This window comes from Nicotiana sylvestris, chromosome 5, assembly GCF_000393655.2.
Source record: "Nicotiana sylvestris chromosome 5, ASM39365v2, whole genome shotgun sequence".
NCBI classification, from domain to species: domain Eukaryota; kingdom Viridiplantae; phylum Streptophyta; class Magnoliopsida; order Solanales; family Solanaceae; genus Nicotiana; species Nicotiana sylvestris.
The window spans coordinates 66,548,095-66,572,893 of record NC_091061.1 but is presented as its reverse complement, the minus strand read 5'-3'; the positions used below and the strand labels follow the sequence as shown (position 1 = coordinate 66,572,893).

General features: G+C 38.5%; 2 protein-coding genes across 2 annotated transcripts; both read right to left on the bottom strand.

Annotated features, from left to right (window-relative positions):
* Positions 1 to 17,180: 17,180 nt before the first annotated feature.
* Positions 17,181 to 17,648, bottom strand: LOC104228260 (secreted RxLR effector protein 78-like). The gene has a single exon (XM_070146332.1). It carries the CDS (start codon positions 17,646 to 17,648, stop codon positions 17,181 to 17,183), a length of 468 nt encoding a protein of 155 aa, XP_070002433.1.
* A 1,134-nt stretch (positions 17,649 to 18,782) lies between these two features.
* LOC104228259 (uncharacterized) lies at positions 18,783 to 19,151 on the bottom strand. Its single transcript, XM_009780698.1, has one exon. It carries the CDS (start codon positions 19,149 to 19,151, stop codon positions 18,783 to 18,785), a length of 369 nt encoding a protein of 122 aa, XP_009779000.1.
* Between the last annotated feature and the right edge of the window lie 5,648 nt (positions 19,152 to 24,799).

The following is a 24,799-nucleotide window of genomic DNA, read 5'->3' as shown; positions in this document are numbered from 1 at the left end:
AGAAGCAGCATAAAGACCGTAGGTGCGAGGGATTGTTGGGTCAGGCTGTTTTTGCAGAAGCAAAGTTTTACTACAAAAGTGGTGGTCGCATATACGACAAATTGTACGCATATGTGGAATCGTTGGGCAGAAGCTATAAAATCGAGGGTTTTGGTTCTTTTTTCATTTTGGGAGCTATGGAGCTCGGATTGAGGCGATTCTTAAAGCAAATTTCACCATGTGGACTGGAGTAAGTGTTCTCTACTCATTTTTTATTTTATATCATGAATCTATCTTCATTTTCGACATTTGATTGAGGGTTCCAAAAGAGAAATTTGAGGTTTTAATCTAAAGTTCCATAATGTGAATTTTTGGGTTTTGAATACCGATTTGGAGTCGGATTTGAGTGAGACTAGTACAGTTGGACTCGTAATTGAGTGGCTTATCGGATTTTGTGAGTATCAGGTTCTGAGGCGTGGGCCCGGGTTGGACTTTTTGGCCTATTTTGGGATTTTGATTCAAGATTTGACCTTTGTCGATTGGGATTAGTTCCTTTAGCATTGTTTGATATATTTGAATTGTTTTTGGTTAGTTCGAGCCATTCGGAGGTTGGAATGCACGGGATGGAATTTTGGAGCATCGCTTGGCTTGCTCGGTGTTGGAATTTGCTTGTTCGAGGTAAGTAACTCTTCTAAACTTGGTGTTGAGGGTATGAAACCCCAAATTACGTATTACGTGGTCGATGTTGAGGTGACGTACATGCTAGGTGAAGGGCCTGTGGGCGTGCATCATGTGAATTGTGACTCTATTATTCTGTGCTACTGTATAGTTAACTGATCTTATCTGTTACCATGAAATATCTACGTTCATGAGCTATTGAGTTGTGATCCATGTTAGAAACCATGTCTAGGCTACATGCTTATCCTATTGGGACCCATTGAGGTCATTTCTGCTATTGAGTTATCTACTTTTATTGCATTACGTACTCAGTTATGACATTCATATGCATATTATATCTCATTCTCTGTTGTTATTTATTGATATATCATATCATCATTTTCGAGCTAGTTTCATGACATTGTGAGCCCGTGAGAGAAAGATTGGAGAGATTGATGACTGAGTGAGGCCAAAGGCCTGATTATGAGTGACATTATGGGATTGGGCTGTACGCCGCAACAGTTGTATTGATTTATGATAGCGCTTGGGCTGAAGGAGCCCATTCGGGATTTGTACATACCCCCAATGAGCGCGGTTGAATTATGTTGAGGGATGCATCTTCCCTGGACATGGATCTTGTCCGAAGCCTTTATATTGAGGGATGGATCTTCCCTGGACATGGATCTTGTCTGAAGCATTTATACCAGGGGATGGATCTTCCCCCCGGGCTAGATTGGCCCTACTTAGTACTGAGTGACTGATGATCAGCTGATGTATACATTCCAGAATGGATCATCTCTGGACCGGATTGGCCATACACAGTACTGAGTGATTGAGCATGATGAGTGGAAAGTGTGAGCAAGTGAGATTGGGTACTCTGAGAGTGTGAGTACATGAGTTCATCTTTGAGGTACATTGCATTGACATGCACACATGATATACAGACATAGAGATGTATTTTCCTCATGTTGTATGGTATCACGTCATTCATGACTTCTCACACATATTGGCATATGGGCATAGTGATGCATTTTACACTGGCTATCTGGAAAGAAAATGAAACATCTTATTTATTGTTGAAAGGATTTTTGGGAATAATTATTGTTTTCGAACTTACTCATATTTTTCGCAACTTCGGCAAATGACTTGGGTTTTCATTGATGTACTTGAAAGGCTGAACTATTTTTAGAAACCATGATTAAGTCAAGTGTTTTATCTCTGAGTTACTTCTTTATTTACTCGCTTTGCGTTGTTATGGATTGTTGTTGGCTATTAGTGTTAGACGCGACCTTTGTTCCCGCTCGTCACTACTTTTAACCTAAGGTTAGGTTTGTTATTTATTGAATATATGGGGTCGGTTGAAAACATACTACACTTCTGTACCTTGCGTGCAGATGTTGGATATTGACATTGCTATGCTCGGCGGGAGCTGGATTTGAAGTGTACATGCGCTCCGGTTGTAGCTGCCTCTTGTTCATGGTAGCCTTACATTCATAAATTCTATTTATGTACATTTTGAATAGTTGTATTTATTTCATACTAGCTTGTATATTCTAATCTTAGAAGTTCATGATTTGTACTACCAGTCCTAGGAAAATGTATCAGTTTTAGAGATTTTTCATTTATGTTAATTGTCTTATTAATTTCATTGGAATTGGTCAGTTATTAATTAGCTTACCTAGCGGGTTGGGTTATGTGCCATCACGACTAGTTGAATTTTGGGTCGTGACAAAAGCACAGCCAATATCATAATACAACTTTCACAAAATTTCAAAATCGGGTAGTATAGAGTCATAAACTCTACAGATAGTGCACCAGACATTACAAAAATACAATGTTGTTTTGAAATGAAGATAAACAATAGTAAAAATGATATCAGATGGTGACTTCGAGACCAGCGAATAAAAATATCAGGTATACTTTGAAGTCTCCAACTGCATAGGCACCACTCTCAAAACCCACGCCATCCGAAGTACCTGGATCTGCACAAAAATATGCAGAAGCATAGCATGAATATACTATAACGGTACCCAGTAAGTATCAAGACTAACCTCGGTGGAGTAGTGACGAGGTAAGTCAAGGCACCCACTAGACAATAACCTGCGTAAGCATATAAATCTAAAGCTAACTGTGAAAAGGACATCAATATAAGGCTAACAACAGAAGAAATATTAATATAAGGCTAACAACGGAATAATAGAAACAACAAATGGCAACAAGAATTATACAGGTGATAAAATGACAAAGCAATCAGAACACAATTAAAATATAAATAAAATCAATCAGGGGAAACAAATGACAATTTAAGTAATCAAGTCAATCTAACACATGATCTACAACAAGAATCACTCCGAGGCATCACACCTCATAATCACAAATTATAGGCGACAATCACGGATCTGACACCTAGGGCACCTCGTGCCCACATTAACAATCACTTTCGCACGCAAAGTCCACGTACTACCACTTACATTGTATCCAAGACTTATTTAAATAAAATACTTGAGAGACTTATTTAAATAAAATAAGGCATAATAAAATCAAATGAGATAATAAGTTTATTTTAGAAACCAAATAAAGTAAAATAAAGTATGATTTATACAAAGTAGAGTATCATATGGGAAAATGAGTTTATCTTAGAAATCCAATAAGGTAAAGCTAAATAACATTTTAAAATAAAGTTAAAACAAGACAACATGCTCTCCTTTTTACATCTTATTGCCATGTTTCTTTTTTCTTCTAATTTCATAAAATCATGTTTTCTGTATATTAGATTATACAAAACAAAAATTCAAAAAAAAAAAAGATTCATCATTTTATTTAATTCAACTTTACTCATTTTTGGGAGTGAGAGAAATATGGTTGTTTGCAATAAATTTATTTGTGATATGAAAATAAATTGTAACCACAATATAAATATGAAGAAATATAATTTTATTAACGATGTTGGTACAATTTTGTTTGTTCCCTTGATTCTTCTCTCTAGATCATTCTCCGTGATTTGAGGGCTTAACCAGCGTAGGATGATGCGAACTTGCTTAGGATGTATTTGATCTCCATGAAAAGTAAGAACGGTCGTTGATCACTTCAACGACTTTGAGAAAGATAATATTTGTTGCCTTTGATCTCTTTGTGAATATTCCATGAACTTTTATAAAATTTCGAGATGCTTTCAAAGGGAATATGTGGCCCCCGTTTATAGGTGTAGCTAGGGTTTTTTTGGGTAGAGTACCCTCCAAGCTAGGGTTTCAGGTAGAGTACCCTCCAAGTTAGGGTTTCAGATAGAGTAGCCTGCAAGAAACCTCGATGAACTCTACTTGTAGTGTCTTAAATTTAGGATTTTGCCCAAATTTCATATGGATTTAATCCGATAAAATTTTGATGTCTACAAATTCCCCCTACTTCAAGGCTTGTCGGGGCGTAGATTTACAAGATCGTCGCAGACGAGGCTTGAAGTACTAGCAAAGAAGACACCACGTTCTTTTCACCGTGAGAGAAGAGATGAAGGGCAGATTTGGTCCCACTGGGCGTGCCAATTTGTTTGCCACAAATTTTTTGTGATACAAAAAATAAACTGCAATCAAACTATGAATATGAAGAAACATAATTTATTGATAAACAGTGAGGGTACAATTATGTTTGTTCCCTTGATTCTTCTCTCCTGATTATCTCCATGATTCGAGGGCCAGAGTAGCGTGTTTTTCGAAAGTAGGATGATGCATATTTTCTTGGATGTATCTGACCATGAAAGTATGTTGTTGATATTCTTGAAGTATTTGATTATCACGAATTATCCGGCCACATCTTGACTTCTTTGTGAGTATCCGTAAGTTTACGGGATATTGATGATCTCCATTTTTGAAATCCCTTTTTAAAAGAATATGTAACCCTTTTTATAAGAGTGACCTAGGGTTAGGGTAGTTTAACCTCCAAGTTGGAATTTTGGAAGATTAGCATCCAAGCAACCCTAATAGACTCATAGGATTTCAAGAGTCTTGTAGTATCTTGAATTTAGGATTTAGCTTGATCCATTAAAATTTTGATGTCCCACTGGGCGTGCCAGAATTTGTAGACAATAAATTGTGCCGAGAAAATAAAATCAAGACCGAAAGATATTACAACAATTGTAGTATTTTATTTCAAATTTTTGAGTGTTACAATCTCTATGAATCCTCTGATTCTTCTTTCCAATAGTAAATAAATTCAAGGACCTTTGAGCTTGATCCTGATTTGTTCTTCATTCTTGAGCTTGAACTTGATTTGTTCTTCGTTCTTTAGCTTGAACTTGGATTTGATTGCTTGAAGCTTGAAACTTGTAGAGGAATTTGTAGCATTTGATCCACGAGCTCTTTCTTGCTTCTTGTTATCACTTTTGGTATCTTTTCTGAGTTATGAAGACCCCTATTTATAGTTGTGGGATGGAAGAGTTATGATAAGAACAAACTTTTTCCGACCAATTAAATTGAAGAGTGACAAAGCCGCATTTGATTGGCCAGAACATGTCACTTGCACATGTGGCGCGGTTTTATTGGCTTTTAATTTGATTTGGCATGTCTTGTCATTTTGACACATGGCATGATCTCACTGGCTCTTTTGTTTGACTTGGCATGCCACGTCATTTAACACGTGGCACCAAACTAGGCCTCTAGAAAAATGACATATTGGGCCTAATTGTTGATACCCAAATTTTTCCTATATATATTTTCAATATGCAAAATACTTTCAAAATAGCATATGTATGCATATATAAGCATGTCCAAGGGTTTTATTAATTTTTCATAATTTTAAAGGTTTTAAATTGATTTATTGTCTCCCTTTTTATCCATAAAATCCACAATAATTATTTTCAAAATTATGGTTTTGATAATTTATCTATTGTATTTCTATATTTATGCCAAAATATGGCTAAGGAAATTTTATATATTTTTACAATTTTATTTAGTATTTTTAAAGCTAAATTGCACATAATTGCAATATTAGCCATTTTAAGGTTTAATTATGTTTTATAGACATAAAATTGGATCGTAGATTTTTAAATTGTTAATTATGTATTATAAATTATTTTATCCCTTTAAATTAGTTTTCAGAAACTATTTACTATTTTTTATAATTTAAATAGGGAAACAATGGCTATTTAAATTGTAGCCAAATTTGGCTTTTAATTATAGCCAAATCAAAACCCCAATTCCCAGCCGAATTAAAACCCACCGGACCCAAGCCCAAACCCAATTTTATAACCCGGCCCCCAAACCTTTCAATTCTGGACGTTGATCATAGAGATCAACGGCTACCGTTCACTCTTACAATAATTAATTCTAAATGACCCCCCCCCAAACCCTCTCATTCTTACAATCCGCCGCCCTTGAATCCCCTCTCCTCTCCAAATCTCTCTGAAACCTAAAGCTAACCCGAGCCGCCGCCACCCAAACTAACCCTAATCCCTTCAATCCTCACTCAATCCATGGACTCCCATGGCTGTTTGAGACGTATGCTTGTCTCCTACGTCTCCCGGTTGCCCGTTTTCGTGATTTCGTGGAAAGATCTCGAAGAGATCTAGCCTAGATCTTGTTCAACTTCTATCCATGGTCTTTTATGCTACTTTCCGGCCATCCATGGCTGTTCAAGTAAGGTCCATGGCTTTTCCGACTGAAACCGGTAACGATCTAATATTTTCTCATCCTCTTTGGGTTCTCTGAAACCCTAGCTTTTGAGATTTTTTTTACTTATCTTTAGATCTGTCTTCGATCTAGGTGTATCCATGAGTTTTAACCGATTTTTTCATCTCTATTATTTTCTAAAAACCCTAGCTATAAATCCTCCGATCTTTTTTTTAGATCTGTGATAGATCTATGGGTTTTTTAAGGTTTTCACTTGCTTTCCTCAAATATTTCTCCGATTTCAAAACGATTTCTTCATTTTCCAAACTAGGGTTTCAAAACCTTTTTTTGCAAACAACGATCTCTTTCTGATTGTATCAATTACTTTGATTCTTAGCATGTTTAAACATTACTTAAGTCTTTCCTTTTTGCTCAATTCCTTTTGTTGAGAAACCCTAATACTTCTGGTTTCGATTCGAAGTTTGAATTTGTTTGCGGCATGACTATCATGAACGTTCTAGGCTTTATGTGTGTTCTATATGCTCTTGTGCTTCATGTTCTAATTTGTTCTTAAGGTTTCTTTGATTTTCTCCAAACCCGTGTTATTTATCGTTTAATAAGTCCGACTATTTGTTTTATTGATCGTTCACATAATTTATGTTGATTCTGTGTAATCTCCTTAAACCTACATCTTTGATTTTATGTATTTTCCTTGTAATTCTTATTTGTCAGTCCCTGTTTCTTTCTGCATTAACTTAATGGCTCATGTTGTTTAATTGCACTTTTTATTTACTGGTTTACTCAGCATGTTTAAGTTCTGCCCTCTCTTGTTCAAATGTAACCAGCATGTCTACTTGAGTTTGGTTATGTCTCTTAATTAGTATGTCTCCTAATGTACTTGATTAATGCTAAGTCCTGACTAATTATATGTAATAGACCCCTGCATGATTACTCTCATACCTTGTCCCTATGTCTTATTACAATTCTAATTTCAAGCATGATTCTCTTGTTAACTCTTTGAAGTAATTGCTTGTGTTCTAAAGGCCAATCAGTCCATACTTGTTCCTTGCACTTGCTGGTCTATATGCATCTCTTCTCAGCCATGTTTATGTGTTTTTTTATTAGGTTTCTCTATGTCCCCAACCCCTTACTTCCTTGCCTGTGAATGCTGGAATGATACTGTTCTTTGGATTTGTTCTCTGTGTGTTGTCTTGTTCCAAGTTATTATTGTTCTTATTCCCTTCTCATTTTCAAAACTGTTTTGTTGTGTTTTGCAAACTCACTTCAAACATGACTGTTTTCCAACTCAACTTCTTTAAATCTATGTCAAGCACTCTCACATATACTCTTAGACCACTAGGTTCTGCCCCTTTTGTGTGAGCCTTGCTTTGGGACCCTTGAGCTCCCTCTGAACCTGGACACATAAAAGTTGGCCCTTCCACACTACGCTCACTTTGTTTTGGTTATGAAATCTGGGTGTGAGCACTGCCCGGGATCCCTTGAGGTCCTTAGAGAACTCTGACACACCTAGATATAAGAAATTATATGGAATAACATTGGCACTTGAGGTGGTTTATTACATAACTCAGAGAGGAAGTCCTAGTCAGGCTTCCTATAGTGTAACTTCTTATTTTCATTATATAATTCATTTCAATGTTGGTCTATAATAACTTGTTGTAAACAAGTATTGGGGTTGGCTAGTGAAAAGGGATGGGGTACATATGCATGCTATAGTTGTTAAGGGTAGAAAACATGTTATTAGGTTTATGTTCCTAATTGCGCGATAGAAACCATACTTAGGGCTCATGCATGCATTAGAAATCATGCCTTTAAGTCTCATGTTTATTGTTTCAGCATGTGCACCCTTTCAAAATCATGTGCTAAAATCTGCTAATAATTAGCACTTTACTATTATCTGCAATCCTGCCATATGCACTTAGAAATCCTGCTCTTAGGAAATTCTACAATCCTGTCATGTGCATTTAGAAATCCTGCTCTTAGAAAATTCTGCAATCCTACCATATGCATTTAGAAATCCTGCTCTAGGAATTCTGCGTCATGAGTTTTATACATGCACCTTAGATACCATGTTTTAGGATCTTATTTTCACTTGCACTCACACTTAGTGTAAATTGCTGATTATAAAAGAGGTAAAAATAGCTTCACACTTGATTATCCCATTTAAAATAACTGGTAATAATCTCTGCATTTGACTAGAACAGCATACTCTTAGGGTAAAATAATTTCCAAACCATCTTTCAATAATGCTGAATAACTACTGCATATTGCTTTACACCTAGGCAACCTTAGGTAATAAATTAAATAAAATTAGAACTGCCTTTGTTTAATTATCAACTGTTAAAATCAGTAGGCAAACCTGATTCGAACTTCTTTTCTGAGTCATGTAATAAATCTGGTTCTGTTGTTATCACTTAGATACCATGCTTTAGAATTCAAATATGGACCTTAATTGTGTATGAGTTATGCCGTCTATGTGTATTATTTGTGGAGGTATATCTGAGCCTTCTACTTGTTTCTGTATTTTCCCCTTTAAATGCAGTCCTACTTGTTTTGTATGTCGCCTTAGTAATTTGCCCCTTTAAATCTGAGGGTCTGCCTAGAACTTCCTTCTTATAGGATAGGAGTCCTAAATTCCTCCGGGACTAATAGGAAGGGATGGGTAACAGCAAGCAATAGGGGTCGAGAACAACCCTCGCTTTAATTACCTTCACGTGCGGGAAAGGGTAGATATGGATATGATGACCGGTGCGCTAATACCACGTGTAGCCCCTCTTTTGAGGAGTGTCATACTGTGTATTGCATTGATGTGATCCATATTACAAACAAACCTAGGACACACCCTTTACATTCATAAGCATGCTTTAGATTGTAACTCTTTTCAAATTTTCGCCTTTCACTAATTGTTTTCTTACGTTTGTGTATCTAAACTTAAATCCCCTATTATTTGAGTCATACTTGTTTATTTGCTAATTGTACAAATTCACAAAAAACTGTCTGGCCGGAAACCACACTAGTGGATCCTGAGAGGTGCCTAACACCTTCCCCTTTGGGATAATTTCAAACCCTTACCCTGTCTCTGGTTATCAAACATAGTTAGAAATGAACCCTGTAGGTGCCCTAACGCACCTTAAAATCGTTAGGTGGCAACGCTTCAAAATTGCAAAACCTCTTTCCCAAAAGGAAAGATTGTCACATACCAAAATGTCATAAACCCTATTTCCGCGGAGGGAAAAGGGGACGCGACACTAATGAAGTGGGCCCATCATTTGTAGCCCAATTAAATGGATAGCCCAGTCAATATTTATTGGACTTAAGTAATTAATCCAATTATATTAGCCCATAATATTTATTTGGATTATATATATTGAATTTAAATCATAATCCGAACAATTATTGGATTTAATTCAATAAATTTTAGATGCCTACAAATGCCCCTACTTCAAGATTTGTCAAAGTATTAACATAATGACTAGGCTTGAAGTATTAGTAGAACATTGAATTTGAAGTCCAGATAAAAAAAAAATTGTCCTCGCAGTTCATATTTGTATAGGCATAATACTAAGTTACGTAGGCATCGGATTCTTAGATTTATTTTGCCTACCATCAACACCATTTGTATTTTAATTTGCATGGTATACTCTTCAAAAGAATCCCACGTGGAAGATGGTGGGATCATATGTGTTGATCTCATATGAATCTAACTTGGTAGAGCCATAATTTTTGAGTTCTATTTAGACTATGACAATGCCAATTCCCGTTATTAGTCTAATCCCTTTAGATGATTATAACATACTATCCCACATCGAAATAAACCTTTGAGTAGGAGTCTTTCAAAATTTATAAATAGCCGCATGTGTTCGTTCAATCAGCATCAGTTTGAGTTTGCAACTCACGAGAAGCATAGTGTCGAGGTATTTTCCTTTTTTTTTTGCTTTGTGTTTTCTTTGTTATCCTCTTTTTTTAGGTCGAATAAACAAGGACATGTTCTTATTTAAACGGAAAATCCATGCAAATCGGAGGGGTAATCCTAGGGTGTGAAGGGATAGATACTCATTTGTCACGATATCGGTTCGTCCTCCGTAATCATCATGACGGCATCTAGTCCCTACGACTAGGTAAGCCTAAAAATGCGGAAAATAAACCAATTTGCGAAAGAAAAACAATTAAAAATCGAAATAGTGAAATAAAACAGTGTTTAATAGTGTCGCTCGGCATACACAATATCAACTCTCAAAACTAATACTTTTTCCAAAACTCGGAATCTCATGAAATTACAAGCTAAGGATAATACATAGTGCTCTAACTCCAGAATAGCCTAAAACAAGGTAAATACAGAAGGGATGTACCTACAAGAGAGAGAATGGAGAGAGACTCCTCGGTCTGTGGACGCGGTAGATATACCTTGAAGTCTCTGAAAGGTCGCCTCGCCTCAAAGATGGTAAGTCTGAGTCGAAGTACCTAGATCTGCACATGAAAAACATGCGCAGAAAGGGCATGAGTACACCACAGCGGTACTCAGTAAGTGTCAAGCCTAACCTCGGTCGGGTAGTGACGAGGAAGGTCAGGGCCCTACTAAGGTTAAATAAAATATAAAGTTCGACAGTGTAGAACATAACAGTATAAATAAGTACAGCAGTAAAAGTAACACAGAATATAAAGGACAACAACAACTTTTACAGAGGCAAGTAAACACAGAAAGAAATATGGCTCAACACCAAAATAATAATCGGGGATCTCCCAGTACCGTCCTGTAGCCCCAAATATACATATCCAATGGATCTCACGGGATCCCGTCCCGTAGTCTAACTCATAGTGCGCGGGGATCTCCCGGAATCCCGTCCTGTAGTCCCAAATGTAAATACCCAGTACTGGGGGAATCTACCGGGTGCATTCCCATAATTCCATATAACTGTGCAAGGGGATCTACCGGAATCCCACATCCGTAGTCCCAATGTAAATACACAACAGCAACAGGAAAATATTCAGAAATGTCAAATTTCATATTAAGGCAAACAAGTAATTATAACCTAGCATGCTGCACAAAATTCAGGTAAGGCAGTTTGAGCAAATACAACAATTAAATCACTTAGACATGCTTTCCTAAACTAACAACAGGCTTAATAGTATAAGTAATAAAAATAGGAAAGGAAACGTACTAGTAATTACTTAATGAAAAACTGGATTTCCAACAATTAGCACAAGCACGCACTCGTCACCTCATGTACAAGGCATCTCAATTACCAAATATACCAAATCCTAAGGGAAAAGTCCCCCACACAAGGTTAGGCAAGACACTTACCTTGAACCGGCTCAAAATCAACTCGAAACCACGTTCTTGCCACGAGTACTCAACTCCAAATGGCCCAAATCTATTCAATTCAATTGCATAATGTAAATAACACTTCAAATAATTGATTCTACAAATAAATTCTAAGCTAATACGCAAAATTTGATAAAATGACCAAAACGCCCCTTGGGCCCACTTCTCGGAATCAAGTAAAATTTATATTTCCAGAATCCTTACACTCTCACGAGTTCAGTCATACCAAAAAAACCAAAATCGGACCTCAAATGGTCCCTCAAATCATCACTCAAAGATCTCTAATTAGTCAAGCCCTAACCCCCAAATTTACCACTGATTTTCCTTAAATTTTCACGTTTATAATGATAAAAATCACCTCATTAACGAGTTTAGGTTCCAAGAATCTTGCCTCCTCGAAGTTTTCTTGAATTCCCTCTCAAAAACCTCCCCAAAAGCTCACTTCCCGGATGAAATGGTGAAAGAATAGCTCAAATTCGCGAAGGAAACTATTTATATGTTCTGCCCGGTAATCCCACATTTGTGGTCCACCCATCGCATCTGCAATACTGTTTCTGCGGTTGGTGAACCGCTTCTTCATTTCTCACTTAAAGTTCCATCTCCACACCTGCGACCCAGGTGCCGCATCTGCGGTCTTGCAGGTGCAGTAATCCTATCGCTTCTGCGGTCCCTTCTCAAATTCCTCTTAGCCGCTTCTGCGGCTCAACTCCGCATTTGTGGTAGTTGCATATGCGGCCTACCAATCGCAGATGCAGTTATGACAACATCCCAAAGACTTCAGCTACAATTACCAACTTTCTAACTTCCTATTAACCACTCGAAATTATCCCGAGTCCCCCGGGACCTCAACCAAAAGCACAAACAAGTCCAATACCCCTGTCCAAACTTATACCAATTCTTAAAACACCTAAAACAACATCGAAATGGCGAATCAACCACAAATTCAAGCCTAAGAACTCCAAAACTCTAAAAATACGCTTTCGATCACCCTGGGCTGCCTGACCCCTACCTCTAGCTGGCTGAGCGGCCATGGAGAAATTAGTGTAGGAACCATGGAACGAGTATCCTGTTGTGTCATGTCTTTTTATGACTTGGGGAAAAACTTCACGACGTACCTCAGATCTCCACAGGTATAACAAGCCCTCGGCTGAAGTGACTGCTAACCTTGAAACTCACCCTGTCGACTTGAATAACTACCCTGATAACTCTAAATCGGAGGTGCACTAATCGGAGGGTATGCTATATGATAGCTACTCAGGATGAGACCCATAAGAACCATGACTTCCTGAAGCACCATGTGATACCTAAGGCACTGACTGAATCAACCTGCTGGGATGGCCTTTACCAAATGAACACCTTCCTCCAAATGAGGCACCACTGAAACCACTAAAATAATGAGGCCTCTTCTCAAATACTGCCTCTCTACCCTGACCACGAATCCTCTCAATCCGTCTAGCGATCTCCATAACTCACGTGCAAGAAATATCATCATTAGTCTCTCTGGCCATATGTAGCATGATACCATAAGTAAGTACATATATAAATCTCCTTACCCTCTCCCTCTCATTACGGATCATGACAACTGCATGGAAAGATAGGTCCACAAATCTGGTCTCGTACTGGGCAACAGTCATTCTACCCTGTTAGAGGCGCTCAAATTGACTATGGTAGTCCTCTCTTAGAGTAAAAGGGATGAACTTCTCCAAGAATAGCTGTGAAAATGATCCCATGTGAGTGGAGGTGAACCTGCATTTCTTCCTCGAGCATACTCTGGCCACCACTTCATGGTAGATCCATGCATATGAAATACTGTGAAGTTGACTCTATTGGACTCTGCTATGCCCATGTTGCGCAATAGCTCATGGCAACGCTCCAAGAAATCTTGTGGGTCCTCAGAAAGTGTACTACCAAAACGAATATGAAATAGCTTGGTGAACTCGTCCAACCTCTTCAGCCCCTTGGAAGACATCACGGGTCACTCCCTAGATCGTGTAGCAATAACGTCCTGAACTGCTCCAACTTCTAGAATCGTCGGAGTCTAATATCTGTGAGCCATCTACTCTGGTGTGTGAGTAGAGAGATTTTGAGCTCCTCCTCCAGTCTGAGAGACGGTTAGTTCCATAGGGATCACACTGGCCTGTGCCACACTTTATAAGGCTCACCCGGCAAACTAGAGCATCTTGAAGTACCGAGGTAGCAATGAACCCCTACCGGACCTGCGCTGGTCTAACTGGCTCGGTCTAAATAGGAACCTCCGCATCGTGTCCTATTTGAGGCTTCGTAATAGGTGATGTTGCGCGCAATCTAGGATGAGCTCTACCCCTACGTTGGCCCTGGCCTCTACCCCTGATAGTGGTAGCGACATGGGGCTCCAGCTCATGATCGGTTCTAGAGGTTGTGCATCTCCTCACTATCTGTGAGAGAACAAGAATAAAATGATTCAAACTTCAGCAATGGAATAAAGTCGCACGACAAAGTAAGAGAGAAGTGAAATCTCCTAATGCCTTATAGCCTCTAGAAGAAAAGTACAGACGTCTCGATGCCGATCCTCCAGACTCTACTAATCTTGCTCATGACTCGTGAGACTTAGGCAACCTAGTGCTCTGATACCAACTTGTCATGACCCGAAATCCCAACAGCAGAGCCGCGATGGAGCCTAACATTGAATGTCAGGCAAGCCAACACTACATGTAATACAAAATAAAGAAAAATAATAAATTTCTAACAACTGATCAATAGCATAACATAAACCACTCTAAAATCTGGTGTCATAAGTACAGAACGTCTAGATCCATCTAAATACAAGGTTTCATAAGAAATACAACACCGCCCGAAATAAAATGGAAATAGTACAGTGGATCTAGGAAAGAGACTCTAGGGCTTGCGAACGGTATCCGGTAAGTGTCTCTCGGAACTCCCTGGTACCAACGTCAAAATTTACGCAAAAAGTAAAGAAGTGTAGTATGAGTACAACTTATCCAATGTACTCAGTAAGTGCCGATCCTAACCCCGATGAAGTAGTAACGAGGCTAAGACAAAACACCTACTAAAAACGTATACAGATATATACATAAAGAAAGAGAAATAACAAGTAAAGCATTTAAAAGTAATAATGGGGAGGAGACAAATAAAAGGGAGAAACAACTGGATATGGGAAAGAATCTTGCTTCTCTTCACCACCCCTGGCAGGAGATTTAAGTAAGTTCATTCATTTTGATATATGAAGTAATTACTCCCTCTAGTCCTTTTTACGTAATACTATTTCCTTTTTCTGTCTGGTCCAACAAGAATAATATTTTTTTATATTCAAAAATAATTTAATTTTTTACTTTTTATTTTACCTTTAATGACATGCTTTTGTGGCTACAGAAATGTCATGACATGCTTGATATGACAAATTATGTGATTTCTCGAAACATACCATGATGGTTGCAGGGTCCTAGAAGGGATGCATGCATCTTTTGTGGAGGCAGTACCATTCAAATACATCGCAATATTCACGGTGTTCCAATTTGTGTTCTTACTTGTGTGCTTTGGAGTCACATGGATTCCCATAGCTGGCATTCTCTTCCCATTGCCATTCTTTATTCTCATAAGCATAAGGCAGCATTTACTTCCCAAGTTGTTCCACCCTCATCATTTGCAAGAGCTTGATGCAACTGAGTATTGGGAAATTGCTGGTTCTCCACAACGTGCACTTAGCTTTTCTTTCAGTGTATGTCTTGTCTCCTAGCCTAATTCATTTTGGATTATCTTCATGTCTTAAAATAAATCTATATATATGCTATCAAATTTATTAGGAAACGGAGGCAACTCTTCCAAGAATTGAAGAAGCTGAAATTGAAATTTCGGATGCTGAGATTTTGGATGAACTTACGACCAGTAGAGGAGAGTTGAAAGTCAGGACAGCCAGCTCCAGCGAGGCCGATAAGCGCCCACAGGTACCTTGAGATCTATCAATATCGTACTCCATCTGTCTCAGTTTATGTGATATTATTTCTTTTTTGCTTTCTTAATTATTATGCTCAGTCAAACATTGAGACAAATTTGAAACGGAGGGAATAGTTCCCAAGTTGCTCAAAAAGGTTTTATTGACAGAGATTAATGATACTTTTGCAGGCTCACCCCAATTGTTGACAGAGAATCTTGAGGGACAAGGTAACTATATAGTGATGAATACAAGCATATAATGTTTGTATAAACTATATATGAATGAACCAATGGAAGTTAAGAGTAAAATAGACAACAAGATTTCCATGCATGGTTCTAAATTCTAGTGAAATTTTAAATATATTAGGTTGGTGTAACTGCAGATATGTGTCCATAGTTGTAAAGTGTATAATGCTATACAAATTTTAGGTCTAGCATGAGAGTGAACTGCACTGCCGTATATTCTAAAAGGCAATTTCTAGTTGAATAATCTCCGATGATTATGAGTCATTGCATGTTAAATACTCATATTGGTTTTGATAGACATTCTTCATTATTTCAGAGCATTATATAAGGAAATAGTCGAGGTCCCAATGTATCCAAATATTTACATAATCAAGCTATTTTTATGATAATATTAATTTGTAACATGACAAAATTGATAACTATATAACTTGATATTACAAGTTGAAATTCACTAATAGCATAAAAATAATTTTCAACTACCAGTGTATATAACTATATCCAAAAAAAGTATAACACAACAACGACCCAGTATAGTCCCACGAGTGGGGTCTGGGGAGGGTAGTGTGGACGCAACCTTACCTCTACCCTAATGGGGTAGAGAGACTATTTCCTATAGACCCTCGGCTCAAGAAGACAAAAAGATAAAACGAGAAAATATATCAGTATCATCATAGAAATAATAACACAACATAAGAACCAGTGAATAGATGAAAGGAAGAAATAATGACCAGTAAATAATGCACGACACTATGAAAACGGAAGAGTAGTGTAAACACAGCCCTGACCACTAGTAGTCTAAGACTAAATCCTATCAGCCTAACCTCATACTGGAAGACTAAATATGCTCAACTACCTCCTAACCCACAACCTTAATGCTCGACCTCCAAAGCTTCCTATCGAGTGCCATGTCCTCGGAGATCTGAAGTCTCGCCATATCACACCTGATCACCTCTCCCCAATACTTCTTAGGCCACCCTCTACCTCTCCTCATTTCCACCAATGCCAACCGCTTGCACCGCCTTACCGGGGCATTCAAGCTCCTCCTCTGAATATGCCCGAACCATCTGAGTCTCACTTTCCGCATCTTGTCATCAATAGGAGCCACGCCCAACTTCTCCCGAATATTTTCATTCCTAATCTTATTCATCCTTGTGTGCTCGCACATCCACCTCAGCATCCTCATTTCGGCTACTTTCATCTTCTGGGTATGTGAGTTCTTAACTGGCCAACACTCAGTCCCATACAACATGGACGGCCTAACCACCGCTCTATAAAACTTTCCTTTGAGTAGCAGAGGCACTTTCTTGTCACACAGGACTTCAGATGCTAACTTCTATTTCGTCCACCCCACCCCTATACGGTGTGTGACATCCTCGTCGATCTCTCCACCCACATGGATAACTGACCCAAGGTACTTGAAACTACCTCTCTTAGAAATGACCTGCGATCCAAGCCTCAAGGGCATGTCTCCAAACCTCCAGCCTCTCATTAATGCCACTACGCGTCTCATCAATCAGAACAATGTCATCAGTGAATAACATACTCCATGCCACCTCTCCTTGAACATGGTGTGTCAGTGCATCTATCACCATAGCAAACAGGAATGGGCTGAGCGCAGATCCTTGGTGTAACCCCATAAAAACTGGAAAATGCTCAGAGTTGCCTCCCACTGTCCTAACCCGAGTTTTAGCTCCATCATACATGTACTTAATCGCCCTAATGTAAGCAACCAACACACCTTTAGCCTCTAGGCATCTCCAAAGAACCTCTCTAGGAACCTTGCCATATGCTTTCTCCAGATCAATAAACGCCATGTGCAGATCTTTCTCCATATCCTTGTACTGCTCCACCAACCTCCTAATAAGGTGGATAGCTTCCTTAGTAGAACGACCCGGCATGAACCCGAACTGGTTGTCTGATACAGACACCGTCCTCCTTACCCTTGCTTATACTACCCTCTCCCACACTTTCATGGTATGACTCAATAGTTTGATACCCTTATAATTGTTACAACTCTTAATGTCACCTTTGTTCTTGTACAACGGAACCTCTGTACTCCACCTCCACTCGTCTGGCATCCTCTTCGTCCTGAAAATAACATTAAACAACCCTGTCAGCCACTCCAGACCTACTCTACCCACACACCTCCAAATTTCTACCGAAATCTCATCATGCCCGGTAGCTCTTCCCCTGCTCATCTTTCGCATAGCTCCCATGACCTCCCCAACCTTGATGCGCCTACAGTACCCAAAATCGTGGTGGCTCTCGGAACACCTCAACTCGCCTAGTACAATATCATGGTCCCCTTCTTCATTTAGAAGTTTATGAAAGTAAGTCTGTCATCTCTGCTTAATCAGGACCTCTCCCATCAATACTCTACCATCCTCATTTTTTATGCACCTCACTTGATCCAGATCTCGTGCCTTCCTCTCCCTCACCTTAGCCAGCCAGAATAATTTTTTCTCCCCTTCTTTGGCCCCTAGATCCTCGTATAGACGACTAAAAGCTACAGTTTTAGCCTCTGTCACCGCCATTTTTGCCTCCTTCCTAGCTACTTTATACCTCTCCCTATTCGCACTCCTCTCAACCCGGCATACACTCCCTACTAACTTCAGGTACATCGCCTTCTTCTCTTCCAATTTACCTTAGACCATTTCATTCCACCACCAGTCGCCTTTGTACCTGCCAGTGAAACCCTTCGAGACTCCCAACACCTCTCTCACTGCCTCCCATATATAATCCATCGTGGTCGACCATATAACGCTCGTGTCCCCACTACTCTTCCAGGCTCCCATGACCGATAGCCTCCCTTCCAACTCATGAGCTTTATCCTTAGTCAAGGCTCCCCACCTGATCCTCGGTCAACCGCATGCAGTCTTCTTCTTCCTCTTCATCATAATACCGACGTCCATCACCAAGAGCCTATGCTATATCACGAGGGTCTCACCCGGGATAACCTTGCAATCCTTACACAACCCTTTGTCACACCTCCTAAGGAGTAGATAGTCAATCTGAGTCTTCGCTGCCGTGCTCTAAAAAGTAACCAAATGCTCCTCCCTCTTTGGAAAACTAGAGTTAGCCATCACCAACTCAAATGTCCTTGCAAAATCCAACAGCAAAGTTCCTCCTGCGTTCCTATCCTCAAAACCAAAGCCACCATGCACCTCGCCATAGCCGCATGTAGTCAACCCAGTATGACCATTAAAATCCCTTCCTATAAATAACCTCTTAGCAGGCGGAATACTATGCAAAATCTCATCCAACCCCTCCCAGAAGCGCCTCTTGAGCTCCTCATCCAAGCCTACTTGCGACGCATACGCACAAACAACATTTAGGGTGCACTCTCTAACCACCAACTTAATAGACATTAACCTATCATTCACCCGCCTAACCTCTACCATATACTCTCTAAGTTCCCTATCCACCAAAAGGCCTACACTATTCTTACCTTTCAGGACTCTAGAGTACCACAACTTATACTCGTCTGCCTTCCTCGCCCTTGATCAGACCCACCGAGTCTCTTGGACACACGCTATATTGACCAACATCTTCTGTAGGATCCTCGCCAGCCTTATAGACTTACCCGTCAATATACCTGTTGATACCCAATTTTTCCTATAATATTTTCAAAACTATGCTTTGGCATCAACTAGTATTTTTATATAATTTCTGCATTTTTAAAATATTTTAACTAATTTCTCCAAGCATTTTATTTATAAAACAATCACAATTGCATCACAAACAGTTTTATAATAATTTTTATGACTTAATTTTATCATTTGCATTTGTACTAAGTTTCAATTGTTGCACAAATACCCACTTTTGTATTTTTAGGCTGCAATTATAATTACTTTGCAATTATAGCTCACACACGCATTACTACATTATTTTATCAGAAAATAGCCTTTTATATTTTTTAAATATTAAATAATTATTTTAAAATATTTCCAGGCATGAAAATCATTTTTAAACAGCCTATTGGATACTTTTAAAAATTATTTTATCAATTAAATAGGGTATTTAACAAATGGCCCTCTTATTTCAGATTTAGCCTAATTACCTAGCCCAATTTTAACCCCCCCCCCCCAATTCAATTGAATCAGCCCAAATATACCCAGCCCAAACCTATAATGTCCAACCCGACCCCAAATCCTATCAATCTCGACCGTTGATCATAGAGATCAATGGCCACAGTTGCCCCTTTCCTTTTTTAGTTCCAAACGATCCCCCCCTCCCCAAACCTGGCCATTCTCACCAAACAACCACCCTGAAACCCTCTCCTATTCGTTCTTTCTAAGACTTAAACCTAACCCTAGCCGCTGCCACCCAAAATCAGCCCTAATCCCTTAAATCCCTGTCCGATCTATGGCATTCTATGGATGTATGAGGCCTTTACTTGTCTCATATCTCCCTTGGTTGCTCGATTGTGTGGTTTCGTGGAAGAATTTCGAAGAGATCTGGTCCAGATCTCGTTTTAAGCTCTTTAAAGGTTCGTTTATGGTCTGTGAATGATTTCTATCAAAGTCTCACGGCTCAAATCCTTGATTCAAAGGTCAGATTCTCTCTACCCTTTCTCCTTTCTTCAAGAAACCTAAATTTTAGACTTGAATCGGTTCAGATCTATATAGATCTGGAGCGATTCTGAGTTCATCGCTGATCTTTTTCTAAAATTCCCTTATTTTCTTTACTGGTTAATCGATTTCTAAACAATTTTTTGTTATATTAAGATTTGTTCTCTTGTAGTTTTTTGGTCGAACCTCTGGGTATCTAAAGCATTTTCAAACTTCTGTGGCTATTCTTTTGGGTTGTTTTACTTCTTTACCACTAACCGATTTTTTTTAAACACTACGATACTTCAGGTTTTGACTTCTATGATTTCTGTTTGTTCGAATCTCTTTGTGTTGACATGCTTTCAAGTTTTTCTTCTTTAAGTGTTTTCAAATTAGGGTTTCGAATTATTTTTTGTCTAATTTCTCTATGTTCCTAAAAGCTTTACTCAGCCTATTTGTTTATGGGAATTGATACGTTCTTTCCAGAATTGTTGAGTGATTTGCTCTGTTAAAATTTTTGTGCATGATTCTTGGTTATTTCCATGTCTGTGACCTTAACTAGTCGTTCTTGCTTTATTTGACCGCTGTATATTTACTGATTCTTTACATGATTCTCTCCTTAATTAAATCTTTGACTATTTTATTCTGAAGCTCTTTATTTTAGTTTGATTTGAACTCATTTCCTTAATAAGGCCTCTGACTCTTACTTATTTACTCAATCAGATTGAATCTCTTGCCTTAATTATTTCCTGACATTACCGTTGGCTAATTTTCCTTGATTAAACGAGAAGACTATGCTGAATCTTTGTGTGATTGATTCTGAAATCCCTTAATTGTTGATTATTGATTACTTTACCTTATTTGATCTACTCTTGAACTACTAGATAAACTCTCTTATTTTAACTTCTTAGACACGAGCATTAGTTTATTAATACTCTCACACTCTAAAAATCTCTCTATTCTCTTCTGTTACTTGCAATTCTCACTAATCCAGCCGGCTGTAAGCCAAGGCTAGCTATTTACACCATCTCTGCTCTATAATATGTATTCTCTCCTTAACTGGTATGTCCTGATTCGATTCAAATTCTAAAACTATGTGTTTCTTTGTTGGTTCAGTTCATTAGTTATGACTTACAATCATGTTTGTTTTTATTATCATGTTGCTCCATATGTAATCAGCATGCCTAGATCACTGCCTAACTATTGTCTCAACTTACTTGTTTGTCTACTATTTATCTAGCATGCCTAAATTGTGTGTGGGATCAGCATGTCTACACTTGTCAACACTTGCCTAGCCTGTCCATTTAAGTTCTTGCCTGTTTTGCCTTACTCCTGCTAAGTTATCTAGTCTCTTCAATGTAACTTTAGTTGTGTTGCTTATGTGCCCTCAACATGTTTCTATTGTGATCTTTGTTTCATGACCTACTAGTTCTGTAGATCCCCATAAGAATTCTATGTACCTTGTTGTTTATATGCTCCACTATCACTAAGGTGTATTCTATGTGTCCCCTACCTCTCTCTCCTTGTGTGGAGTCTGTTTGCCAAAGTGTTTTTCTGAAGTTGTTCGTTTTGTGACTTGTATTCTGATTTCAAGATGTTCTTTTTCATGCTTTTCTAACTGCTATCTTACCCAAACTAGTACTGGTTTTCAAAAGGCCTTCTCACTCCTAAGACCCTTCTCTACACTGTTTACCAAAACCTTTTTTAAAATTATGCACTCCCACTTATTCTTAGTTCATTAAGTCATGCCCCTCTGATATGTGTACTGCTTAAAGATCCCTGAGGTCTCTTTGAACTCTGGCATATCAGGGCTGGCTCTTCAACACTGCACATAATCAGTCTCTATTTGAGGAAAGTCTGGGTGTGAACACTGCCCGGGATCCTTGAGGTCCCTAGGGAACTCTAACACACCTGGACATGAATTGGGCTATGGAATCTTGGGCATTTGAGACTAGTGAAGGCTTTGTACACCAGGATTTGCTTTGGGCCTACTTCAGGCTCCTTATAGCTTAACTTCTATTCTATTTATGTAATTTTTATTCAATCATTGGTCTGCAATAATTAATTGTAAACAGATAATGGGCTGACTAGTAAAAAGGGAGGGTAGTTGTATACTGTGGAAAAGTTGGGTATATAACATGTCTATAGGGTTCCTTTCGATTCAAATGCGTTTGATAGCATGCCTATAGGATTCATTTTGGTTCAAATATGTTTTGTTAGATAATATGCCTATAGGATTTTGCTTTGGTTCAAATAAATTCTGCTTGCTTTACTTTACATGATTAGACACCATAACTATAGGATCTAAAAATTAGTTTTAATTAGAAACCATGTCCATAGGATCTAAAATTAGTTTTAATTACAGAAATCATGCCTGTAGGTTCTAAATCAGTTTAATTAACTAACCTACTAGTTCCTTCAATGTTGTATTAATTAATATCACTAGAAAGCATGCATATAGGATCCTAATTGTCCGTTTAAAATTGTTTACTGCATTCCTGATCAATTATTAGATACCATGCTCATAGGATATCACTATTATATGCTTAGGCAAGTCTGTAGGGCGACTCAAGTTCTGCAAACTGTAAAACTACGCCTTGTTATTTGTGACTGCTCATATTCAACAGTTTAAAAGCAGTAGGCAAAAGGATTAAGTTCTTTTACACTTTGGTTTTAACTCAATATTGCATATTCTCTGCTCACCTAGATCTCCTGTTCTAGAGTTTCTCTTAAATATCTGAAAACTGTTGTTTGAGACGTGCACTTAATTGTTCTGTGTGTAGAGGTAAAACGTGAGCCTTTGATTATTCTCTCTTTAGTTCAGTCCTAATTGTTTTAGTTTTCACCTAGTTTTCTCCTTTAAGTAACTTAGGATGGTCTTGAACTACCTAAATTAGAGGTCCTAAATACCTCCAGGGCCACAAGGAAGGGACGGGTGGTGCATGCATAGGATATCTTAAGGTTGCTAGAATGCTTTAGGCTATGACCAAAGGGGGGTTGGGTAGAAAGGATATGATGACTGTGCGCTAATCTCACGTGTAGCCCCTTATTGAGGAGTGATTACCGGGCATTGCATGGGTATGATCCTGTAGGCTAATCAACCTAGGACTTCCCTTTCCCAATTCCTATGTGTTTAAATTCTATGAACTTCCTTTTCTTTATACATGTGCAAGTTGTTCAAACCTCTTCCTTGTTTCCATTACCTAAATTATACATCTATTTAGAATGTCAAAACATGTCTTTATTTGCGAATATGTGTCAAAACTGTTTATTTGTCAAAATGATTAATTCACATAGTTTACACGTTCGGGTAGGACCCACCGTTGTGGACCGCGAGGGGTGCCTAACACCTTCCCCTTAAGGTTATTTCGATCTCTTACCCTAATCTCTCGTAATGCAAACTAGTTACATGAGTTAATTGCTCTAGGTGCCTTAACGCACCATAATCCGTTAGGTGACGACTCTTCAAATACCCAATTCCCAAAAGAAAACGAGTTGTTCCCCCATGAATGTCAAAACCCGGACTTCTCCGTCAAAAAGGGAAAAAAGGGGCGGTGCGACAACATGGCGACTCTGCTGGGGATATTTTTAGGCTTTTACCATAACAAACTTATTTTGTAAATTAGTCCAAGCATGCTCTATCCCACGTACCCTTTTCCCCTTATTTGAATTTAACTGTCTATTTTCAAGAATTTATGATTTCTTTATTTTCTTGAAACTGACTTGTCTCTTTGTTTACTTGTCTGTAATTGTCTTTCAATTATTTAAAAACTGCATTTATTATTTCTCTTACGTGCAAATACTTGACAACATGCTATTTCTACATAAATCATGCTCAACATCATATTTCACTTGTGCATAATTAATCCTATAGCAACGCTTGATAAGTGTTTGCGCTCTTCCTATATATCACCCTTTAAATTCAGAAAGGCATATTTCTGGTAAAACTAGTCGACCAGCGGTGCGTTCGATGATTTGGTGTCTTTCCCCCTCAAGTTGTCCGCTTGAGGGTAACAGTCTAGACCTCTATAGCAGCCTTACTCTGATTAAATTTTACATGCATCATGGTGAAACCTAGTCGGATTAATATGTTGTCCGCATAATAACCCTTTAAGACAAGCCTTGTCCAAAAGTCCATCGGTTTTTTCATAATCCCAACGGACACAATCGCGATTATGTGCATTAATTTGGAGAAATAAAGTGTCAATATGCTAATCATTACTGTATAAATAGACGAACCTGGAGGGGGAAATGGCCTAACTCTCTTTTGTTTTGCAGAAAATGAGGCACGAAGTCCCCAAATTTGGTATGGTTGGTAGCATACCCTCACTCTTGCTATATTGGTGGAGGGATCTTCCTTCATGTGACCAAAACCATGTGAAACGAGTCTTAGGAAACTTGCCTTCTCTGTTGGATATTCAGCCCGACAAGATGCTGATCGAGGCTGCAACTATGTTTTGGGACAAGGAAAGGGTTGTGTTCCATTTTGGGAACATAGA